The sequence below is a fragment of the Podarcis vaucheri genome (assembly GCF_965113315.1).
Source record: "Podarcis vaucheri genome assembly, chromosome: 8".
Taxonomy (NCBI): domain Eukaryota; kingdom Metazoa; phylum Chordata; class Lepidosauria; order Squamata; family Lacertidae; genus Podarcis; species Podarcis vaucheri.
The window spans coordinates 83034852-83058194 of NC_138766.1; the positions used below are offsets into that span (position 1 = coordinate 83034852).

Sequence of the window (23343 nt, forward strand, 5' to 3'; positions counted from 1 at the left end):
CATACACGTACACACACACATTTGGCGTATCAGAGAGGAAGCACCCTAAAGGAATTTCAGTTTAATATTTAGTCACAGCAGACAGTGCTTAAATTACTTAATTATTATCTATTTTAAAATAAATCTATTATTATCTATTTTAAATTATTATCTATTTTAAAATAAATGAGGGAGGAAAGGAACAGATGTGGATTGGAAGTTACTTTCTGCTAAAGCATGCACCACTGAAAGCAGATACAGTAAGCCAACAACCTAGGCAAGGGGTACATTCCAGGGATTGAGCCTAAAGCCAAAATTGCGAACAGTTAATACCCACTGGGTTCAATGGCAGGTGGGCTTGCCAAAGTAATTTTATTCTTTTTAAAATTAAATTTATATACTGCCCTTCACCCGAGGATCTGAGGGCAGTTTACAAGATAAAAATACTGTATAAAAGAACAAAATAAATACCGTATTTTTCGCCCCATAGGATGCACCGCCCCATAGGACGCACCTAATTTTTGGGGGGAGGAATAAAGAATTTTATTTCCATCCCCAGGCATGGGGCAGGCGCGGGGGAAGCCCGAGCTTCCCCCGACCCCAGCCCCCAGAACAGCCTGCTATCTGCAAGCCTAGGGAGCCGCGCCGGTCTCCCCAGGCTTGCGGAGAGGTGCGCGAAGCCCGGGGGCGCTCTTCAGCGCGCACCAGGCTTCGGAATGCAGGCAGCTCTGCGCTACCCTCCGGAGCCCCGGGCAGCTTCGCGCCAGGATCCGGAGGGTGGCGCAGAACTGTAGGAAGCCCTGGAGCGCAGGCAGCTCCCTGCCAGGATCCGGAGGGTGGCGCGGAGCTTCAAGAAGCCCTGGAGCGCAGGCAGCTCCCTGCCAGGATCCGGAGGGTGGCGCGGAGCTTCAAGAAGCCCTGGAGCGCAGGCAGCTCCGCGCCACCCTCCGGAGCCCCGCGCGGCTTTGTGCGGGGATCCGGGGGGTGGCGCGGAGCTCCAAGAAGCCCTGGAGTGCAGGCAGCTCCGCGCCACCCTCCGGAGCCCTGTGCGGCTTTGCGCCGGGATCCGGAGGGTGGCGCAGAGCTGCAGGAAGCCCGGGAAAGCCTGCATTTGCCCCATAGGACGCACACACATTTCCCCTTCATTTTAGGAGGGGAAAAAGTGCGTCCTATAGGGCGAAAAATACGGTAGTTAAAACTGAACAAAACAATAGGCCCCCACCCAATACACTTAGAAGGTTGTAGAATATTGATAAGCCAAAGGCCTGGTTGAAGAGGAATTCGGCCTACTTTCTGTCCCTTTTTAATCTTTTTTTATTTCTTTTGCCATGCATGTAAAGCTGAATGCACACAAGTTAAAAGTGTGTAAGTTGCATGCTTACTGTACTGTCTTTGGTGGCTTTCTGTACAGCAGATCCTACCATTGCTAATGCATTGTGTCTTTAGTCATCCATACATAAAAGAGATCATGGTTCAAACGTGCATATCTAAATTACAGTAATTTTGCTTCCATCTATTTTAAAATTTAAACCTTAAAAACATGTTAAACTTAAGTTTTATTGGGTGTCCTGTATAGACACCATAACAACTAAATAAGAAACATAGCTAAAAGACTAATTTGGTGATAATACGGATAATAGCAAATGTACTAGATTGTTTTATAGATTACAGTAACACTGTGAAGTGCTTAACATTACACAAATGCAATTTGTCATTAAAACATTAAAAAGAGAGAGACTCTACTGCCTCGTTATACTGTCATATAAGATCAATGCCATATAAGAAATGACGTGGATGTTATGCTCTAATGACAGATTGGCAGTAAAAGATGCTGAAATTCTGAGATACAAAAATCGCCTTGGTTGAGTAAAAATTCTCACTGGTAAATGTGAAATAAAGTGAAGCGCATACTACTATTACTACTACAAAACATACCTTTGAATACAAAGTAGATGATACAAATAAGTGCACTGAATCTTAGAAGAAATTAGAAGATGGCTTTTATGAAAAGTACACCATGTTTTAGCTTGTTTTGAATCAAAACAAACAAGATGCAGACACTTGACTATGTAACAACACAGTGGAACCTCGGTTTTTGAGCGTCTCAGAAGCTGAATGATTTGGAACCAGAATGCCAAAAACCTGGAAGTAATTGCTTCCGTTTTCAAATGTGCCTTGGAAGTTGAACGGCTTCCGCTGTGTGTTTTTTTCATTTTTTTTCAATGGATTTTGCTGGCTGCCCATTGATCCTCGATTTTCGAACATTTTGGAAGCTGAACGGTCTTCCGGAACTGATTACGTTCGAAAACCGAGGTTCCACTGCACTGTGACATCCTGCATAAGGTCAGGGATTATCATTGCAAAGGTATATTATGTTAGTCATTGTTCTGATTCTGTATTGCTTATATTATTGTTTATCTCATTATCTACCTGGTTAAAGAGTGAAAATGGGCAAATATTCGTTTTAAAAGTTGCGCCACCTTAGAAAGAATGGGAAAATCTATTATAACAGTCTAAGGGTCTATCATTATCCAGAGAAAACAGGTGCAAGTACAGTTAGACAAACCTAATATTTATCGCAAACACGAGCTGCTCATTATGTTGCACTGCAAACTAAACAGCTGCATACACATTTAGGAGGCAAGTGCACGCCATGGGTACCACAGCAGATTCAAATTTCAATTAAGGGAACACTGAAGTCAAATTTAGCTTGAATAAATAGCGCAACACACAAAACAGCATAGAATCAAATGTCTACGCAAGTAGAGGTGGATGAAGATTGCAACAATAATTCATATAAACCTTCTTACATGCCCTGTAATACTTCTATGCAAAATGACACTGGATGAAGCCCAACAGAGGTTAATGGGGCTCCCTTCAAGCTAACTGTGTATACGATTGCAGCTTTAGTCAAACCATGCCAACTGGTTTGGTGCCATAGCTCCAAAGATGTTTGACAACTTAAAGCAGCAAAGCATCTGCTTTGGTAGATACAGGCTCCAGTGGGTGATATTTCTCCAGACTCAGGAACATAGCTAGTGAAGAAACTCTTTGCTATGCAAAAGTGTGCTCTGAATCCGTCACATGGCTGATCCCAGCCAACTGAGGGTTATGTAGTAGAAAGAATGATGCCTCAATATTACATAGCCAAGGAGATTTGAATATCCACTGATGTCATTGAAGGCAATCCTGAAATAGGTTAATTCCTGCATACCCCACCCCCCTTCAAAGCACTGAAAAACCACCAGAATGTAGTGACGGAGCGCCATGGGCAAGGAAAACTTTAATTTAGCTAAAGCAGTTTGCAAAAAGTCACCTTCTCCCTTTCAGTTCAGTCCTAGTTTTGTTCTAACTTTCTGGAGAATCGCTTGGTTGCCTGCTCATCATTGCTCTATTAGAAATAGAATATTTTACTTGATTGTTTCCACCATGGTCTGAATTAGGTGGGGTGATCTGATGGAGAGTCTGATGTACTTATCTCGTCAAGACTTAGTCAATTTAGCTTTAGAACTGTGAGCAGAATGAGCATTAACCAAACCTTACTCAGGCAACTGTTTCTTAAAGTTAAGCAAGCACCTGAGCACTGCTGGATACTTGGTGCTTTAACAAAAGAGGTTTATAATAGCCTTCAAAGTATTATTGTCCATTTATGAAAGAAAATGATAAACCTTCCATTTGAGCCCTGAAAACATTTCAAAAAAGGAAAATCCCAGTTAACCACAAAAGTTTTACAACAAGTGTTTGGTATTGAATAACATACCTTTACCAGCATTTCTGGGAGGGAGTGGAGGGGCATCTACTCCTGTCGGAGAAGTTGCGGAGTCTATGCTTGCAGAGACAAAAATCTGATTGGGGAAGGCTCCATAGGAGAGTCGCTGTTTGTCCCTTGGAGTGCTAAGACCAGGAAGAGCCATTTTGTCTTGGGGAGAAGTACTGGAGGAGTGACAAAAGCTCTGGGGTCTTGGGGAACGCTCCTTCTTTATTGGACTAGGCTGTGGGAAAATTTAATAGACTCATTATAATTGTGCACCATCCAGTTGTTTGTTTTTTTAAAGGCTAATGCTGATGAAAGAAAGATAACTATTACACAAACATATATTTGTGCTTCTCAGACTTTGCAATCCCTCTGACCAGTAGGCAGCACTATACAATTTGGCTTCAGTTGACTCTTACCTAGCAGACAACCCAAAATCAATCTCCAGCTTCACTAATATACGGACTGCCATGTCTCTCTTTACTTCGGGCTTTCTGTCTAACCAGGAAACTGTCTTTCGCTTAAGGCCTGAGACAGATGTGGGTAACAGTAGGCCTTTATGTTTTCAAAAATGGTGATCTGTTCAAAAAGAAAAAAGAAGAAAGGGGGATCTGCCACTGCTTCTTTATCCCAGAATATTAGGTGTAACCTGATACCTTCAGCACCTAGCAGAGATTAATTCAATTAGTTCCCAATCTCAATTAGGTGACTAAATGCAGACCTCATGGTCACAACATTCAGCCTCATTTTGTACTTTTTATACTTCTGGGTACCCCCTCACTCATCTTCCCACCTCCTGCTTTTTGTAATATCCAACCTGACGAAGAATTCTGGAGTGCCAGAAAGCCTGCTCATTATTTTATGTCATTTTGGTTGGTCCCTAATGTGGATTTTGGGGTTTTTCATAAGGACCAATATGGTTCCCTCTTTGTTTGTCTGTTTTAGAAATATATGAATACAGTAGTACCTTGGGTTACAAACACCTCAGGTTACAGACTCCGCTAACCCAGAAGTAGTACCTTGGGTTAAGAAGTTTACCTCAGGATGAGAACAGAAATCACATACCAGTGGCAGCGGGAGGCCCCATTAGCTAAAGTGGTAAGGTAAGTACCCCTGCCCGTACGGGCCAGTCATGTCCAACTCTGGGGTTGCACGCCCATCTCGCTTAAGAGGCCGGGGGCCAGCGCTGTCCGAAGACACTTCCGGGTCACGTGGCCAGCGTGACAAGCTGCATCTGGCGAGCCAGCGCAGCACACGGAAACGCCGTTTACCTTCCCACTAGTAAGCGGTCACTATTTATCTACTTGCACCCGAGGGTGCTTTCGAACTGCTAGGTTGTCAGGCGCTGGGACCGAGCAACGGGAGCGCACCCTGCCGCGGGGATTCGAACTGCCGACCTTACGATCAGCAAGTCCTAGGCGCTGAGGTTTTACCCACAGTACCACCCGCGTCCCTCAGGTAAAGTGGTACCTCAGGTTAAAAACAGTTTCAGGTTAAGAACGGACATCCGGAACGAATTAAGTTTGTAACCAGAGGTACCACTGTACTGTTAACATAGATGCAAAAAGTTGCCAAGGAAGAAATTGAAAAAAGTTCATGCAACCCAACGATATACAGTGGTACCTCGGGTTAAGTACTTAATTCGTTCCCGAGGTCCGTTCTTAAGCTGAAACTGTTCTTAACCTGAAGCACCATTTTAGCTAATGGGTCCTCCTGCTGCTGCTGCACCACCGGAGCACGATTTCTGTTTTCATTCTGAAGCAAAGTTCTTAACCCGAGGTACTATTTCTGGGTTAGCGGAGTCTGTAACCTGAAGCGTCTGTAATCTGAAGCGTATGTAACCTGAAGTGTATGCAGCCCGAGGTACCACGGTATAAATTGATCTCCTGTGTACTTAAGAATGTCAGTGTTAGCTGTGCACACACAGCTTTGCAGTACATTATCTGAGCAAACCTGCTCCCAATAGCAGAAAATAAAAGTAATTCTCTAAAACCACTTGGCGAAACAATATGTAGCATAATGTTTGAACTTGGACAAAATATAGCTGTTTATTAACTATGTGGTTCGGTTTGTTTGTACACAGCTTTCCAACATGTACAATAGAGCCTGAACATTTCTTAAAAGATGAGAAAGAGCTTTTGGTGGAGGAATTTGTCAGAGAAGCAGCTAATGAGATACAGTGCTTAACATCCATAGGAAAATGTGTATTTTGAACCCTATAGGGGAGATGCTGTTTCTACTCCAAATTGTGTACCACTACTGCAGGTTTCAAATTGTAGGTTTAGATCCTCATGTGGAGAGGGAGCAATTGGGAGGAGAAAATTTACAAGTACAAGGAGGGTTAAGCACTCCCCTCCCACTTCTCTGCTCTGAGGGTTGGATCCAAAGTTTGATCATTCCATTATTTCAAAAAAGAAATAAAAGGGGGAAAGTGTACAGCAGGATTCTATTATGTATGTCTGCACATTGTGTAGCTTGCTTCTAAGTCCCAGTAACTTGTTGACAGTTTTAGTTAAATAGTTATTCTGTATCTGAGAACAAATTTTATATGATTCTTTGAATGCTAGGTAAATGTTTTAGTCTCTTCCAGTCCTTAGATCTCTGATATCTTCAATATGTCTATAGACCTCTCAAGTGCTTGAGAATTTCCCCATTTTGTGTTAGTCATTTGTTCCATATTTTATGATTTTGTGATTGCTTAATGGTTTTATTGTACACTATCTTGATTTGTTTCTTAATCAGATGGTTCTATAAATGTTCTTATAAATGAATTAAGCAGCCACACAGAGTGGCTGGGAAAACCCAGTCAGATGGGCAGGGTAATAATAATAATAATAATAATAATAATAATAATAATAATAATAATAATGGTTGGCTTGTAGGTCTGAAACCTTCCATGGCCCACTAATTAAAAGCTTCTTTATGGCCAAACCAGCACCTGATGTTGTGTGACGTCAGGTTGTTCAACTTTGAACCTGCAGCTTACAAAGGAAGAATCAGGAGCAGCCTTAGAATGTACTCTCAATTCTTCCATGACAATATGATGTCATGTAATGGAAGAGGTGAGCATAGTTTGGGTCACACCATGCTGTAGGTCAAATAGAGAAGCCTGGCAGGCTGGACGTTCCCCACCACTGATTTACAAATTACTGAAAATATCTATTTGTGAGATTAAGATCAGTTACTAATCCACAGACTACACAACACTGGTTTAATGCAATTATAGCTACTCTTTTCTAATGTGTTGATTGTTCTCCACAGCTCCTGGATAAGCTTAGCGTTCCTTCAGCAATGTTGTTGGACTCAAACTCGGCTTCTAAACTTCCTCCTTCTGCACTCCTCCATGCAGCACGAACCATCTATTCCCAGACAAGCACATTAAGACTCTCACACAAATGCCTACGTGCAGTCTACTTATATATGTAAAGAACAATTGATTAGAACAGTGATTCAATATTAATGAAAGTAGAAGAGGAACAAGTAGAACTCCTCTTAAAAACAATATACGGAGAGAAATTATTAGATCAAAGCAACAGCTCTTACTGAGCTTCAGACTTCAGAGACCAGGGAGGAATGATGGGTGCACTAAGAGTGCAGTCACCCCCCAAAATTCAATGCGTAATAATTTGATCCAAGACTATTCTTTACCTTGTCATCCAAGTCATCATCGCTTTCATCCATTTCTTCCTGCCGAAGATTCCACTCATACTCTACGTGTACATGTGGATTTAGCTTTCCTGCTTTGGCCTGAGAAAGCTGAAAAGACAAGCATTTTGGAAATGTTAATCTTACTTCTTTAAAGAAAGACTAATTGTGTCCTTTCCAGGGGCAATTTTACCATGACTTGACTTATACAAGCTATAGACTATCAATAGCAAGCAGAAAACCCTAAGTTCTTGTTTTCAGAGTTTAAAAAATAAAAGACCCAGAACCCTGTGTGTCAGGTGCTGTTGCAGTTGCTTGAGAGTAAGCAGACAGGACTCCGACCTGTGTTTTACAGGTTTTATTTTGGTGCAGACTATTTACAGTGAAGAGCCCCAAGGCTCATGTCTGGCTCAATCGCTAGCAGAATCCGGGAGTGGTCTTTTTTTGTACCTCCCCCAACATAAAAGTTTCGTTACCCCCAACCGTTTCCACCCCTCCCTGCGCCCCAGACTACTGCGCAGGATGGGCGATGGCAAGGGCGTGCTTCCCCCCTCTCTGGCTTACTCAGGAGCGGCCTTAAGGCTCTCACTAGCATCCTCTGGTCCTTGCACCTTTTCTCCACTACAGGTGGGGCTTTCCTCCTCTCTGAAAGAGGAACTGCTTTGCAAAATTTTCGGAGGCTCCCTGTAACACAACTGCCCTTCTGTTTCTCACCTGTGAGCCGATGGCAGTTCCCTGACACTGTGATTTTGACTAGGCCTACAGGCTTGGTTACAGAGTCACCCTTCTGCGAGTGGAGTTGGTCTGGGAGGCCAGCAGAGGCTGCCACTCACAAAAGGGAGACAAGGAGGTAACTTTTGCTGACACCCTATTTCCTCCAATGCTGTACAGAGTGTTCTCCAACTCACTGTAGCAGATGAGGCGTGCACAGGAGGAACTGGTGAAAACCACCCTGCTCTCCCATGAGCAGAACTTCACTAATAGGATCTATGGAACCATTCTACTGAACGATTAGAGAAATATTCAGACCCTTTCCCCTCTCATTTCCATTTGTGTAACATAGCATTCCCCCCAGCCCCTTACCAAGTCTTCACACTGGATAGATTTCAATCTCTTTGCTGTGTCCAGAGCAGTCTCTCCAGTTTGGTTTACTAGAAAATTGAAATATGATATTAAATAGTCAAACAGTGCTGCAAAAAATATAATAAAATCCAGGACTCTATATTTAAAAAATAGAATATGAAAACCAAGCTATTGATATGCACAACAAGAATGATCTTGGAGAACAGCAGAACCCACTGAACAATGGGAACAATTCAAGCTTATGAAATTACCACAGTTCAGAACTAAGGAATTCAGTTTTAGCTAGAATGTTGTACAGAATGAAAGGGGATTTATTGCCTTTCTTCTGCAAGCAATGTTGATGTGCAGTGGTTAGCAGCTGAGAGCTAGGTACTAGAAGCAAAAGAATGGTATGGGGAGCCTAAAGTGCTCTATTCTTGCTGGATCCTGGAAATGCTCTTTATTTTGGGAGTACTACAATGACACCCCAACTATTACTTCTCAATTGTAAAGCTGTATAGTTATGAATCTTCAGAGAGTCCAAAAGCTCAGAAGGAACATTTTAAAAAATGGAAGCTGACATTGTAAATGTTACTCTGAATTTTCACTATCTGGGAAAGCAGGAGCAAAGCAGTATCTCATTTTAACAAGTTAACATCAAAGGCAATATAACTGAGTCAAATGATCAAAGGTGCATTTGAAATATGAGAAAAATGCAAATCAGGAACTACCAAGAGATTTGCACCAAGGGCTTTTTTTTTTAATTACGTGAGGAAGATTTTTTTAATTACTTCAAGTCTGTGTCTAAGTTGAACAATTTCCTTCTTGGTCAGCTACACTTTTTCTTGGGTAGTGAACTCTTCACACCCCTGTTTAAAGATTTTATCCTTTAAAACCTTTCTGTATGGAATATTGAAAATATTCTGACGCTACAGACTTGCTCACCTATATCTATAGTTGGCTTCCCCTTCAAAAGCAATTTCAAACATTCAGGCTTATTATATATACTGCAGTAGTGCAGAACCGTATTCCCCAATGCTGTCTGTTTATCCAGGTTTCCACTAAAAACAAAGGAAAAAAACAACATTAGTGCTTTATAACAAATAATTCATATTGTGTTTGTTGCGTGCTTGCATGCAAGTGCACACACATGAATGTTTATTTTTCTATATTGACAAAAGCATTTAACAAGGGGGGGGGATAGTGATAGATTTTCGGACCCTTTCAGTACTTGGAGCACCCTTTAGGGGTACTCAAAGGTACTCCAATATTGAAGTACTTCAATAATAGAAGCCGTCCTGTTCACCCATCTCATCTGTAATATATCTCTAGCATGCAAGTTTTCTATAATGTGAAATACTATGGTAAGCAATCTTTTTGCCCCCACACCCTGCCCCAAATTTGACAGACTTGGGTGTATTGGTATTCCCCTCCACAAATACAAGGGAAAACACAAAAAACTTGTGGCAGCTGCTAGAAAAAGGTTAAGCTAAACCTTGTGGTGGCAGGATAAGCAGTCCGTTCGACTCCCGGAACCATTTGAAAAACAAGTCGCAGCTTCCGATTGGCTGCAGGAGCTTCCTGCACTCAATCAGAAGATGCGCCGGCCGCTTCAGACATTCAGCTTCCAAAGAACGTTTAAAAACCTGAACACGTACTTCCAGGTTTTCTGTGTTCGGGAGCCAAAATGTACGTGTACCAAGACATAAAAGAACCAAGGTATGACTGTATTCAGAAATTGTTACAAGAGCAGGAAGGTGGAGATTTGAGGCCATGTCAGAGCCCAAAAGAGAGAGAGAGAGGTGGTGATGAGTGCATGTGGCAGAATGTGTGATGCATGATGGAGCAAAAGAAAATAAATTCCAACTTTACATCGATACATTCTGAACTGGTGGTGAACAGTTTGTTTTGGAGCTGTGCTAGATAGCTCCATTAAAATATCAAATAGGGGGCCAAATTTAAAGTACTGCAACATTCATTAATCATCATCATCATTTCACTCTCCCTCTCTCTCTCACACACAAAAAAAAACCCCACAAATGCGTTCAGTGTGTCTGCAGCACAAGGAAAGTCCTTTCCATACTATTTTCCCACCAGAACCCCCCGAAATGCTGGCATTTGTGCTGATTGAAAATAACTTCGGGGGGCAACCTGGGGTGTTTTATGGCAGGAAAACAACGCTGGGAAGATGGGCCCCTGTATGGCTGCTTTTTGTAAAAAGAAGAAAAAGCGAGTTGCCCGTTTTAAGTGTAGTTAACCCTTGGTGTGATAGCTGCACGACTTTCCTTAACTGGAGTATCAGGCGTAATTAGCTTTTCAAAGTCTGGTGGAAACTGATTTTTATGTTTGCAGCTAAGAGGCAAGTAGGTGGCCTTTACCAGTTTTGTACCAGGAAGTCAACCAGGTGGAGCGAGGTCTGGTCAGCAGTCCGGACTGCTAAATGGAGGGCTGTTTCACCCGGCTCCTAAGGATAGGGGAAAAAATGGTTGCAGGATTAAAGATTCTCAGGTTCATTCCAACTGGGTAAAAATGTTATGCCACAAATTATTTCTCCCAGCCAGAACACATTAAAGCCATTCACAGAATTACTACATCAAAAGTGGAGTAGATACAACGAGCTACTAATCTCATGCGTGCACAAGAATTTGTTAAAATTTAATGTAAATTTTCCTCTGAACAAAATAATACACAGTATAATAGAAACATGTGCCAAGGTGAGTTGCATAGCTGATCCTTATCAGCTATTGTTCTGCTGCATGTTATCTATTTACAGTGGTACCTTGGTTTGCAACCATAATCCGTTCCGGAGGTCCGTTTGTAAACCAAAACAGGTTGTAACACAAGGTGTGCTTTCGCCATTGCGGCCTCAAATTTTTTTTTTTTTTTGTAATCCCCCCAAAATGGGTTGTGATCCAAAAAAAGGTTGCAAACCAGGACACACACTCCCGGGTTTGATGTGTTTGTAATCCAGAACGTATGCAAACCAAGACGTGTGCAAACCAAGGTACCACTGTATGTTGTGTGTTGTTATAATGCTCATACCTTTCATATTTCAACTAGTATCTTACCTGTCCAGTCTCTAGCAGTGGCTCCATTAGTTCGACCCCTTCTGCATAGACTTGGAGTAGTGCAAGTAAATCCCTGGATTTAACAGCCTCAAGTAGTTTACTCAGTTTAGCTGCTGCAGATGCACAAGTCTTTCTGGAGAACTTATGATCCACATACTTAGCAGTAATAAATTCTTTACGTGCAGTCCTGAAAATGGGGAAAATATTACTAGAAGTCCCATAGGAATTAGAAGAATGCTTTTTTTAAAAAAATGAAATTTAATTTTGTATTTAAGGCCACAAATTCATTTTAAAGATATTCCTTATCTGAACAATTTAACAGTAACTTGTTCACCTATTATTCTCTATAGAGACTATAGTTTGCTCGATGCTTTTACCACAAAGCCCTCTAAATCAAAAATTGCCCCCCGCACTAAATCCTATGTATTATAAATGTCCAATTCCAGTTCGGTCTAGAAATGCTAACTAAAAGTATTTTTTGTGTAAGCAGGCTATTTGTTAAAATTCTGAGATTTTCAAACCCTCAAAACTATGAAGAACATCTTAAGACGATTGCATGGAGTGTCCTAGGCAACATTTCCTAAATTGAGCCAGTGAGGCAAATGTGACTGGTCCACAGGTACTCCTAAATCCATGTAACATTCCTCTTTCAAGGTCAGATTATAGCAGGTAAGCATATGTAATTGTCCAAACGCCAAACAGAAAGTGATAGCTTGAAACTGCAGGAGGGAATGAGCAAAAAGTTGAAAGAGGGAAGTAATACTAAAAAATGAAAGAGAGCATAGAATCATTAAGGGCAGAAGAGGATCAGAATTGGTTAAGTGAGTGGCTGGAGAATAGGAGGTAGCCACACAATGGCAGTCTTTTTTAAAAAAAATCCAATTACATGGGCCTGAAGTGGTGCTGTAGGCAGAAATGCAGCTCAGGAAGTAAACAAAAAGTGACGTAATTTGCTGCATTTTGTCATCATAAGATATCATTCAGAAAGTGTGTATTATTAGATTTTTACCAGCAGGCTAATAAAAATGTCAGCTTGTAAATCTTGCATGAAAGTTTGATCTTTTCTTTTCTTTTCACAAATCACTCAAAATAATCGAACAACAATAACAAGACTAGCTGTGCAACAATTTCTGCCCAGAACCACTGTGTTGGGAACATGAACTGCAATTTGTTGAGGAAAATGCATTAAACTATGAAGCGATGGTACTAGATCAGGCATAGGCAAACTTGGCCCTCCAAATGTTTTGAGGCTACAATTCCCATCAACCCTGACCACTGGTCCTGTTAGCTAGTGATGATGGGAGTTATAGTCCCAAAACATCTTGAGGGCCGAGTTTGCCTTTGCCTGAACTAGAGGACAATAAAAGCATTAGCTTAAAGCATCTAAGAGCAAATTCAATCATTTGTTTGCAAACTTGCAATGTCTTAATTGGTAGCAAAAAGGTCTGTCAGCCATGTGAAAACTGCACCTCTATTAGCAAGTTCAGAATGAAAAAAAGTCTTTTATTTTCAGTGTGCATGCAGAAATGGGACAAAATTTTATTGTGGGAAAAGAAATCTCTGCCCTAGCTCTGAACTTTGTTTTTTTGTTCACTATAATTATTGTGGTCCAAGCAAGGCCAGGTACAAGAGGCAATCCACAGGTTTTCCCCATCAATTCCTTCACATTACCCATCTGAAAAGTTGCTCAACATTTGCTGCTTCTTAAGAAAATTAATGTATTGGCTTTGCTTTATCAGAGTCTCTCTAGGTCCATGAAACAAGACGTATATTAATTTTGTCCGCATACAATACTTTTTCCCATGACTTACATATCACTTGATGGAGTAGGTTTTGGAGAAGGACTTGGTAAATTCCCCTCCATAATTTCATTAAAACTATTGTTTCCAATGTTCTTGGCCAGCTGTGGAAGATACAGAACAAGAGTATTCATCTAAAGACTTTTAAGGTGTAGTATTTGAAGTATACTGCATTTTCAAAGACACAGCCAGGTAACCCCTCCCCACAGAACAGCATAGGCCTTCTGAGAAACCTTTTCCTTAGAAATTGCAGTCTGCCATTACCAAACATTTTGCACTCAAGCAAATACAGTGGACACTCGGGTTGCGAATGTGATCCGTGCAGGAGGCCCGTTCGCAACCCGCGCTCCGCGCACATCGCGATTTAGCACTTCTGCGCATGCGCTGAAACCTGGAAGTAACCTGTTCCGGTACTTCCAGGTTTGGCGCGGTGCGCAACCCAAAATCGCACAACCCAAAGCGTCTGTAACCCAAGGTATGACTGTAGTAGAAAAATCAAGATACCCACCAGAACTGAGCACCCTGAAAGATAAATAACATAGTAGTACTATCAGGGATATAGGAAGCTGCCTTGCAGTGGGAGAACTGAGAAGCAGAGCTCACTTCATCGGCTCTGCTGGGTCAGGCCAGCTCCATCAGGCTTCCGCTCCTACAACTGGTTCACCTGGGAGCAGCCATTCTATCAGACTCCCACAGTAGGAGAGACAGGAAGGAGGGCTCATTGAGTCAGCTTTGCTCGAGGGCCCAGTTCTATTGGGCACCTCCTGCCCCTGAACTGTGCCAGCTGGTCATTACAGGAACTGTTTAGACACTGGTGCTGGAGTGATTCCCCTCTTCCCTCCCTGTCCTTTTCACTGGATGCCAGAAGCATGAGTTTAACTCAGGGGTAGCATCTGATTTAAGATTTATTTATTTATTGAAAACAGAAATGTTGTATGACACTGGTATTTTGTGATCTTTCACGGCTTATAAATATTACTAATATTAAAAAACCCCAATCATTTGCCTGATCTTTATAGGGACTGATCTGTCTGGAACCGGAATTTGATAGTGTAAAATTAGAGGGCTGAAGCATGCAGAAGTATGGCTAATCACATACTGGAGATGCTTGGGAGAATGGAGGATCTACCATGGGGTAGGAGAGATATTATTTCAGGGCATAGATAAGGGGAAAATTCTGAGGTTCTCAAGAACTTATGCTACTCAGGCAACTGTAACAAAGAAACTGAGGAGGGTGCCTCGGCTCTCTCCCTGAGCTCTCAGAGACAAGGGAGTAAGTTCCCTGCGCAAGGTGATGAAGGGCTGTGGATCTAGATAAGCCTTTCTCAACCTGCAGGCACAGATCTCTTGCATGGGACAGAATAAGAGATTCTGCCTGGAGAGTAGTTGCAAAATACATCCATGCAAACAAGTCTATACGAATAGAATAGTCAAAGACATATCCAAAGTCCCCTTCCCTCCCTGTCCTTTCCCCCTTATATGTCATGTTATTTTAGGCCAGGCATAGGCAAACTCGGCCCTCCAGATGCTTTGGGACTACAATTCCCATCAACCCTGACAACTGGTCCTGTTAGCGAGGTATCATGGGAGTTGTAGTCTCAAAACATCTGGAGGGCCGAGTTTGCCTAGGGCTGTTTCAGGCTGTAAACCTGTAGGTGGGAACTGTCTTGTCTTGACTGTATATAAGCCCGCCAGGAAGCAACATAATCTGTGTGACGAATATATTAATTCTAAGCCTGGTGAATTTTATGTTGCTTACCAAGAGTTCAGATGTTCCTAATTTGTCTAGCTCTATAGACTGGATTCGAGAAATATGAACACCCATTTCTCTATGTATTCCGGAGCACTCTATACAGGTTAAAATACCCAGGTTCGTTGAAAGCCATGTTGGATCTGAACAAAAAAACAGAAGAAAAAACAAACAGCATTTTTCCTCTTATAACAGCAGGACAGCTATTGATATTTTATACATCTGTTTTTATACATCTGTTAAACTTTGAATCTGTGTGATGAATAAATCCCTAGAAATAAAACATTTGGGCAGACAGTTTCCACATTAGGAAAAATATATTTAATGCACGTAAAAAATACCTGGCGATCCACAATCACAGCAGACATCATTTCCAGGAAATCTCTGTATATCATCAATAATGGCTTTTGTAAGATCTTCTAAACTATTTTCCCCTGCACTTTGTTCTCCACGGAATGCCATATTTAAAGCTTCTTCTTTGCTGTTGGTCAATACTGATATCCATCTAATTTAAAATACAAAGATGTTGTTTTTTAAAGTCTTTTCCCAATGAAAAAAATCTATAAAAGACAATTGTCTGAAGGCAGGAAAGAGCAGAAAGATTATAGCACATGCTAATGGTAAACAGTAATCTGAACAGTAGAAAAAGACAACACAATAAATGGAACAGGTTAGAAATAAAACATGTAGGAAAAGTAGTAGAAAATGTGGGGAATATATATTAATACAACTAAATAAAAAGTCTGACAACATTGTGCAACAGAATATTAACCACTAAAGTACTGCAGTTATGGAATATGTTAAAAACCTCAGATCTTCCGGTTGCTAAGCATATGGTGTGTCAGGAGAGGCAGTCTTGAAGTAGAAGGAATGCTTGTAACTAAGATTTTATGATCCAAATAACAGTCGTTGGGAATAAACCAGTTCATTAACTTGTTAAGGTTAAAGAGATAGCTAATGTTAATTAAACTGTGCCAGCTCTGAGGCTGGTGCAGCAGGGAAGCCCGGATCAGGCCCATTACCATCATGTTATTGGCAGAAGGGCTGGTTCAGGATCCAGTAGATCCTTTGCCAACTCATGCCCCTTTTGGGTGGTTCTTCTGGCCATCACCAGAAGCTTTTGCCTGCCCACCTGTGCAGGTGTGCTAAGGTGCCCCATCAAGCACAGTGGATCAGGGTTTGGATTGTATGGTAAGCAACCATACTTAATGGTATTATATTTTAATTACTATGAATAAATATATTTACTTATATAGGTGTGATCTGCTAGCTTAATAGAAAAGTACATTTGCCAGAGACATCTGGGCTTGGGCTAGGCTAGGACAAGAGACTGCCACAGAAAGAACTAACGTACTGGGATATATGAAAAGGAGTACTAAACAAAAGTGTACAAAATTTGAAACATACTTAAGAAGAGCAAGCAAGAATAAGTGGACACCAACCTTAGCAAAGTCTGCTAAAACAGACTTGCCACATTTCTCCAACTTAGTAACCCATGGGCAGGCAAACTAAGGCCTGGGGGCCGGATCCGGCCCAATCACCTTCTAAATCCAGCCCAGGAATCAGTGTGTTTTTAAATGAGTATAATGTGTCCTTTTATTTTAAATGCATCTCTGTGTTATTTGCGGGGCATAGGAATCTGTTCTTTTTTCTTCTTCTCCAAAATATAGTCCAGCCCCCCACAAGGTCTGAGGGACAATGGATCGGCCCCCTGCTGAAAAGGTTTGCTGACCCCTGGTCAGTAACTACTCCATCCCCAAATTACAAATCTAACCTCATTTTAATAGGCACATTTTAGCTGCCAATGTAGCATCGACAGTGTTAAACACTGTTCTGAGCAGCAAACGTCCAAAGCAGCTGAAGTCGAATGGCCATTACTTTGTTCTGTTGGGTTGTGTTATAGCGGATGTGAAATTACACTAGCTTGAATTTTCATGGTGTGCTGAACAATCTTTTTCTGCTTCTTCCTTGATGGAAATTCTAAACTAGCAGGTTATGCTCCATACCTCCTCCCTGTAGAGTCCTCCGCCTCCCTTGCACATTAGTCTAGAAGTATGGAAAGAGGAAGTGTAGCCCAAGCTTCCTGTTTCAGAGGGACCACAGAACACAAAAAGCTGTTTCCATGCAAAACTATATATGGGCAAAGGGTAGGCAGGCTCAGGCAAGCACAAGGTATTGGAATTTTTTCTCTGTATGACTGGAAGAAAGCTGTTTCAGGCCCAAGCCCAGGCTGTCTGTTGCAGCAACCCAAAATGACAGATGGCAGAGAATAGGAACCACATGGTGGATTTACCATGAAGTCCCTTTTACTAGTCCTAGCCTGGGGGAAAAGTAGGTAACAGTAAAGGCAAAGTGTTAACTCAACACTGCTCCTGTAAGTACCTGCTTTGGAAGGTTCTACTACCCATGATGCAAGGAAGGAAAGCAGGGATAAAAATGGACTGATTCTCCTCCCAGAAGTGAACTGCCAATGAATCAAATCATGTCTGCAGGCCACAGGAGGGGCATGACTCATTTCACATCAGGCTGGGGAGGAATATGATTTTCCACCCCCCTTATGAAATATACAAAAAATCGATCTACTGAAAGTATTTTTAAATTATATGATTCATCCTTTATAGAGTATATATCACTGCCAGAGTAACAGGAGAAAAAACGTGTGCACTTCAGTAACAAAATTCAGGTTTTTGCCAACATAGTAGGCTATTAAGAATGAGAGAAAAACTTCCCTTTGACAGTACAGATACCAAGTGCTAAACTCTGAAGGGCAATGATGTGAGCCAGTTTATAGCAGCCTATAGCTCACAAACACACTGGCTGCAAATCAGCATCCTAAAAACCGGCTTCTGCAAGCACTGGGGCCAGATCAAGGGCATGAGATAAGCAACAATCTGAAGAACTAGAACAAAGACTAGGGACTTAGCTATACAGGCGCAAATAAAACATTTTAAGTGTGTTTTAAGCACAATATACAATGTGACACTAGATGGCAATGGTGAGCCTTATGGAAAATTCAATGCATTTTTAAAAACCTTTTTTTAAAAAAAAAGCATTTTCAAAACTTTTTTTATATGTGTGTAGATTCCACCCAAGAGAAAACTCAGAAAGGGAGGGAACGGGACATAGACAAAGCTTTCCACCAACGATTTCATCTCTGGAACTATTGGTAGAGAAATGGAATGGTATGTTCTACAACTGTATTAATTAATTAATTAATTAATTAATTAATTAATTAATTAATATAAATAACTGAACTGGTCATGAAGGACTTGGTAGAAGCACAAGGCAATTAACGGAGAGCCTTGAACATCATTTTCTTTATAAAAAAATCATTAAAATTATGCACAAGCAATAATATGATTTCATACAATCAGGCTATGCAGGAAAGCATCAGTACAATCACCTGAGGGGAAAGGGCTATCAAATTCATTACAATATATTCTTAAGGGGATTGACAGGTGTCAGTGGCAACTCTCCCCTGGAAACCAGTTCTGGTAGAATTGGAAATAGAGTGTGATGCGATGGGCTGGGCTCTTAGCTTCCTTTGATACAAGGCGTAAAGGGAAAATGGCAAATGTGGCTGGCAAGCAGTTCCCATTGGTTTTCTGCTGGGAGAGGTGCACATAGTAAGCAATTGCCTCCAGTTTAAAACCAGTTTTGCAAGCAAACATTTTGCACTGAGTCAAGGAACAAAAATGTACTTACGCAACATAGTCTTGCTCGTCCTCTGCCTGAAAATGGTATGTTCTGTTATCTGGAACACAAACAAGTAAAGAAAATTAATGAACATATGAAATGAATTTTACATTGGGCTTTACATTAGATTATTGAAGCTTTCATGCCTTAAGTTAGCCAAGCCTATTTGGCAACCAAGGACATACGCTGAAATGAATCAACCCTTAAAAATATCTACTTCAAAAGACAGTGTTTTGATCACATTAAGAAATATACAAGTTAGCTCACTTATAAGAAGTATCTGGAGGGGCTGATTTCGAAGCAAATATGCAACGTAGAATAACTATGCATGAGAACCAATTCATATAAATCTACAATACATAGGCTAATTAACTTTACAGATAACATACGTGATATCAGGTCAAATGATTTCTTGTCCTCTGCATTTGGTTTCACCTGGCAGGTTAGCAAATTCAATTTAGCAGGTTGCCTGTTTGACTGAAAAAGAAAAGTTATTTATAGCATTCTTGATTCAGAGACAATATAAAGATGTTCCACTTTCTTCCATGCATTTTTATGTTCCTTGTGTGCAGCAATTCATCTACATGCTGAAATATAAGCATATTATGGAACTGAAGAACTGCATATTTACCAGCTCATTCAAACTTCTTTAAAAGAAAATTTATCAGAAGAAAACCTATTTTGATTCAAAACGCCGAGTAATCAATTTGTTATGACTTTCTGGCTATGTTATCCCTTATGAATGCTTTAGTTTTCAGTCTCATTCAGCTTCTACCTAACTATAATGTGACATGCAAATAAGTGTAATCAAGTGCTGAGAGCCTCCCCCAGCCCTAAAAAAACCCTGCCTCTAGAAAGGTTGTTTGGAGTGCAAAAGAGATGAACAGGGAAAGAGAAGAGCCCCTTGTCTCCAAACTGCTGCCTCCCTGGAAATGAAAAGGGAGCCCTAGAGATTCTGTGAAACACATTTGCATGCAGCATGTAGTATACAAAGTAGTGCATACGATGTATTTTGTTAAAGACTGTATAGGAGAAACATCTACCATATCAAGCATCAATGCATTGATCAAACAGTTCTTCAATTTTGTTTTTAGAACTCAATTCAGAAACTACAGTATATGCATCTACTGGTTTGGCAAGCAAGATTGAACACAAGGGGGCAATGTCTAGTAAAGATTTGTAAATCAGAAGGAATCCAACTACTGCAATCTTGTCTCACATGCCCAGCAAATGTTTCCCTGGAGCACTTTATATGCCTTCTTTTCACTCCTTCTCTACTTTCCCATACTTGATCAAAAATATGATAATCTCTATATCGAATTCATGCAGTTTTAGGGTGCGTGTTTTTTAAAAAAATCCACAATGACATGAGCAGCAGTTGGTGTTCCCAAATACAGACTTGTGTGACTGTGCAGATTCTAGACCCTCTGAATATAAAGTTTCTATTACATAATGCAACACTGATAAACACAAAAATAACCTTTTAAAAATGCTTTTGATTGGAAGCATTTCACAGGCTAGGTCAAAGTCTTTGGGTGGTGCCCAAATATTTAGATATTTGGGGATTAACAGGATACTCATTTTCTCTCTTTGTTCTGTCCTAACGCAAGAATACCAGCTCCAGCCTTTCCTAGACAGAAATATTAATAGCTGCAGTGGTCCACGCATTGGCAATCTCACAATTAGGATTACTGAAACGTGCACCACATGGAGCTGTAATGTTTGGTCCAGAAGCTGCAGTTACTGCAAAGCGTTATCTGACTTGTGGCTAAGGTTTCCTTCCTTCAACATGTTATCACCAGTGCTGAGGGAACCACACTCACTGCCAATAGGCCAGGGGCCAAATTTATGGTTTTATCGTTAGTGCACAAAGCCCTATACAATTTGGGACTAAGATATCGGAGGGGTCCTCTCTCTGTATCTGCCCATTCGTTATACAGGCAACTCCCCATTCATGCAGGGGTTATGTTCCGAGCCACCGCGAGTGTCAGTGAAACTGTGTATGTTTGAAACGCCACTGGGAAAGTCTGCAAACATCACAATTGCTCCCTCCAAACTTCATTGCTCAAACTCTCCGTAGATCTCAAAGGCTAGTGCAAGGGCTCCTGCAACTAACTGCACTTGCAAAGGCTTGCGGGACTGTTAGGTGCAGTTTGAGTGCCTCCCCCCCCCCTTTCTGGGCTTTTCTAGGGCCATTTATGCCATTTTAAAAGTAACTTCTGGGTCTGGCGCGATGCAGAGAGTCACATGTCAATTGGTCATTGCCTGTAATCTTCTGCAAAAGCTCTCTATGTTGTGCCATGTTTGACGGAGGTTCATTCCATGGTAGCTTAGACTGAGTCCTTCAGAACAGTACCACCTATCCTGCTGATTACACCGCCCACTGAAGTTAAGGCAGACTCCAACGATGTAACAAATTTCACTGGATGCCAGAAGGATGAGTTTAACTCATGGGTAGCATTTGATTTAAGATGCTATCTATTTATTTATTGAAAATAGAATGTTGTATGGCACAGGTATTTTGTGATCTTTTGCTGCTTATAAATATTACATATATATATATATATATTGTTGTTGTTTAGTCGTTTAGTCGTGTCCGACTCTTCGTGACCCCATGGACCAGAGCACGCCAGGCACTTCTGTCCTCCACTGCCTCCCGCACTTTGATCAAATTCATGCTAGTAGCTTCAAGATCCACCATGTGGATCACGTTTGGTCAAAACTCTCCACTATGACCTGTTCATCTTGGGTGCCCTGCTCGGCGTAGTTCATAGCTTCTCTGAGTTCTTCAAGCCCCTTCGCCACGGCAAGGCAGTGATCCATGAAGGGGATATACACACACACACACACACACACACACCCCAATCATTTGCCTGATCCTTATAGGGACTGATCTGTCTGGAACCGGAATTTGATAGTGTAAAATCAGAGGGCTGAAGTATGCAGAAGTATGGCTAATCACAAAACGGAGATGCTTGGGAGAATGGAGGATCTACCATGGGATATGAGAGATATTATTTCAGGGCATAAAGGGTAAAGGGACCCCTGACCATTAGGTCCAGTTGTGACCGACTCTGGGGTCCCAGAGCTCATCTTGCTTTATTGGCCGAGGGAGCTGGCGTACAGTTTCCGGGTCATGCGGCCAGCATGACTAAGCCGCTTCTGGCAAACCAGAGCAGAGCACGGAGACGCTGTTTACCTTCCCGCCGGAGCAATACCTATTTATCTACTTGCACTTTGACGTGCTTTCGAACTGCTAGGTTGGCAGGAGCAGGGACCAAGCAATGGGAGCTCTCCCCATCGCAGGGATTCGAACCGCCGACCTTCTGATCAGCAAGTCCTAGGCTCTGTGGTTTAACCCACAGTGCCACTCATGTCCCATTTCAGGGCATAGATAAGGAAAAAATTCTGAGGTTCTCAAGAAAGCTTACTTATGACACTCAGGCAACAGTAACAAAGAAACTGAGGAAGGTGCCTTGGATCAATCCCTAAGCTATCAGAGACAAGGGAGTAAGTTCCCTGCGCAAGGTGATGAAGGGCTGTGGATCTAGATATTTCTCAATGCTGTTCTGAGCAGGCACAGATCTCTTGCATGTGACAGAATAAGAGATTCTGCCTGGAGAGTAGTTGTGAAATACATCCATGCAAACAGTCTGTATGAATAGAATAGTCAAACACATATCCAAAGTCCCCTTCTTCTCAACGTACGAAACCTTGCACATGCTAATGTCCACCCTCACTAGCTGTGTGTGTAGGTTTATCTCAGGACTCAGGTATCTGCACGCAGAACTGCATGGACATTATTTCTTCTTCGGTTTACAGTCCTCTGGCTCTTGAACAATGTATGTTCAAATGCTTTCTTGTCAAGTCTGCAGAGGTTATTTTCCACAGATGTTTCAATGAATTACTGCCAGCAGACAAGTCCAAAGAAAATGGAAATAATGGATATACGCAGCTGGGGAGAAAGGACACTGCTGTTTCAAAGCAAAAAATGTTACATATAAACACGGTCGGAAAGATTTGTACAAATAGCATTTTTTCTTTATGGTATTGCTCTGGGCTTTTAAAAGAAAATATCACGTTGGACCAGCTTGTAGCACAATCTTATACACGGCCGTGCAGAAGTTCATGCCGTTTTCAGTGGGGCTTATTCCCAAGATAAGTGGGTATAGGATAGTGTTCTCAGTGATGTCAACTGATATATGAATGAATGAATGAATGAATGAATTTATTACGGTCATAGACCAGAAGAAAAGAAAAAAAAACAAACATAAAAGGCAGCAATAATTTACAAGGGAATGATGGTGTCAATTAAAAGTTGTAAAATTATACATAAAAACAATACACATATACACACCCACACACACATATACATACTCATATATGCACTACAGTATATGTATGGGCTTAAAAAAAGGGGGGGGCTTATCCAGGGGTCAGATCTTTTACTTTTTTACAGCTAATGCCCTCCGCTTGATCGCGGCCGCAGAAAACTTGGCCACTTTCAGTGTTACTTCTGGGTTTTTGTCTCCTAGTAGGATTTTCAGCCGCTGAGATTCAGATCGACCTGGAAATTTCTGAACGATTGGG

At 41.5% G+C, this 23343-nt stretch overlaps 1 protein-coding gene across 4 annotated transcripts in view; it reads right to left on the reverse strand.

Annotated features, from left to right (window-relative positions):
- The window catches only part of ASAP1 (ArfGAP with SH3 domain, ankyrin repeat and PH domain 1), a 142469-nt gene that overhangs the window by 15906 nt on the left and 103220 nt on the right, over nt 1-23343 (reverse strand). For all 4 annotated transcript variants that reach the window (XM_082235529.1, XM_082235526.1, XM_082235527.1 and 1 more), the window contains 11 exons: nt 19143-19230; nt 18763-18811; nt 15399-15562; nt 15067-15200; nt 13320-13411; nt 11509-11695; nt 10819-10904; nt 9386-9501; nt 8462-8529; nt 7382-7489; nt 3740-3971 (listed from right to left, as the gene is read on the reverse strand). In XM_082235529.1, coding sequence (XP_082091655.1) covers nt 3740-3971; nt 7382-7489; nt 8462-8529; nt 9386-9501; nt 10819-10904; nt 11509-11695; nt 13320-13411; nt 15067-15200; nt 15399-15562; nt 18763-18811; nt 19143-19230 — 1324 coding nt within the window. The remainder of the gene's footprint in view (nt 1-3739; nt 3972-7381; nt 7490-8461; nt 8530-9385; nt 9502-10818; nt 10905-11508; nt 11696-13319; nt 13412-15066; nt 15201-15398; nt 15563-18762; nt 18812-19142; nt 19231-23343) is intronic.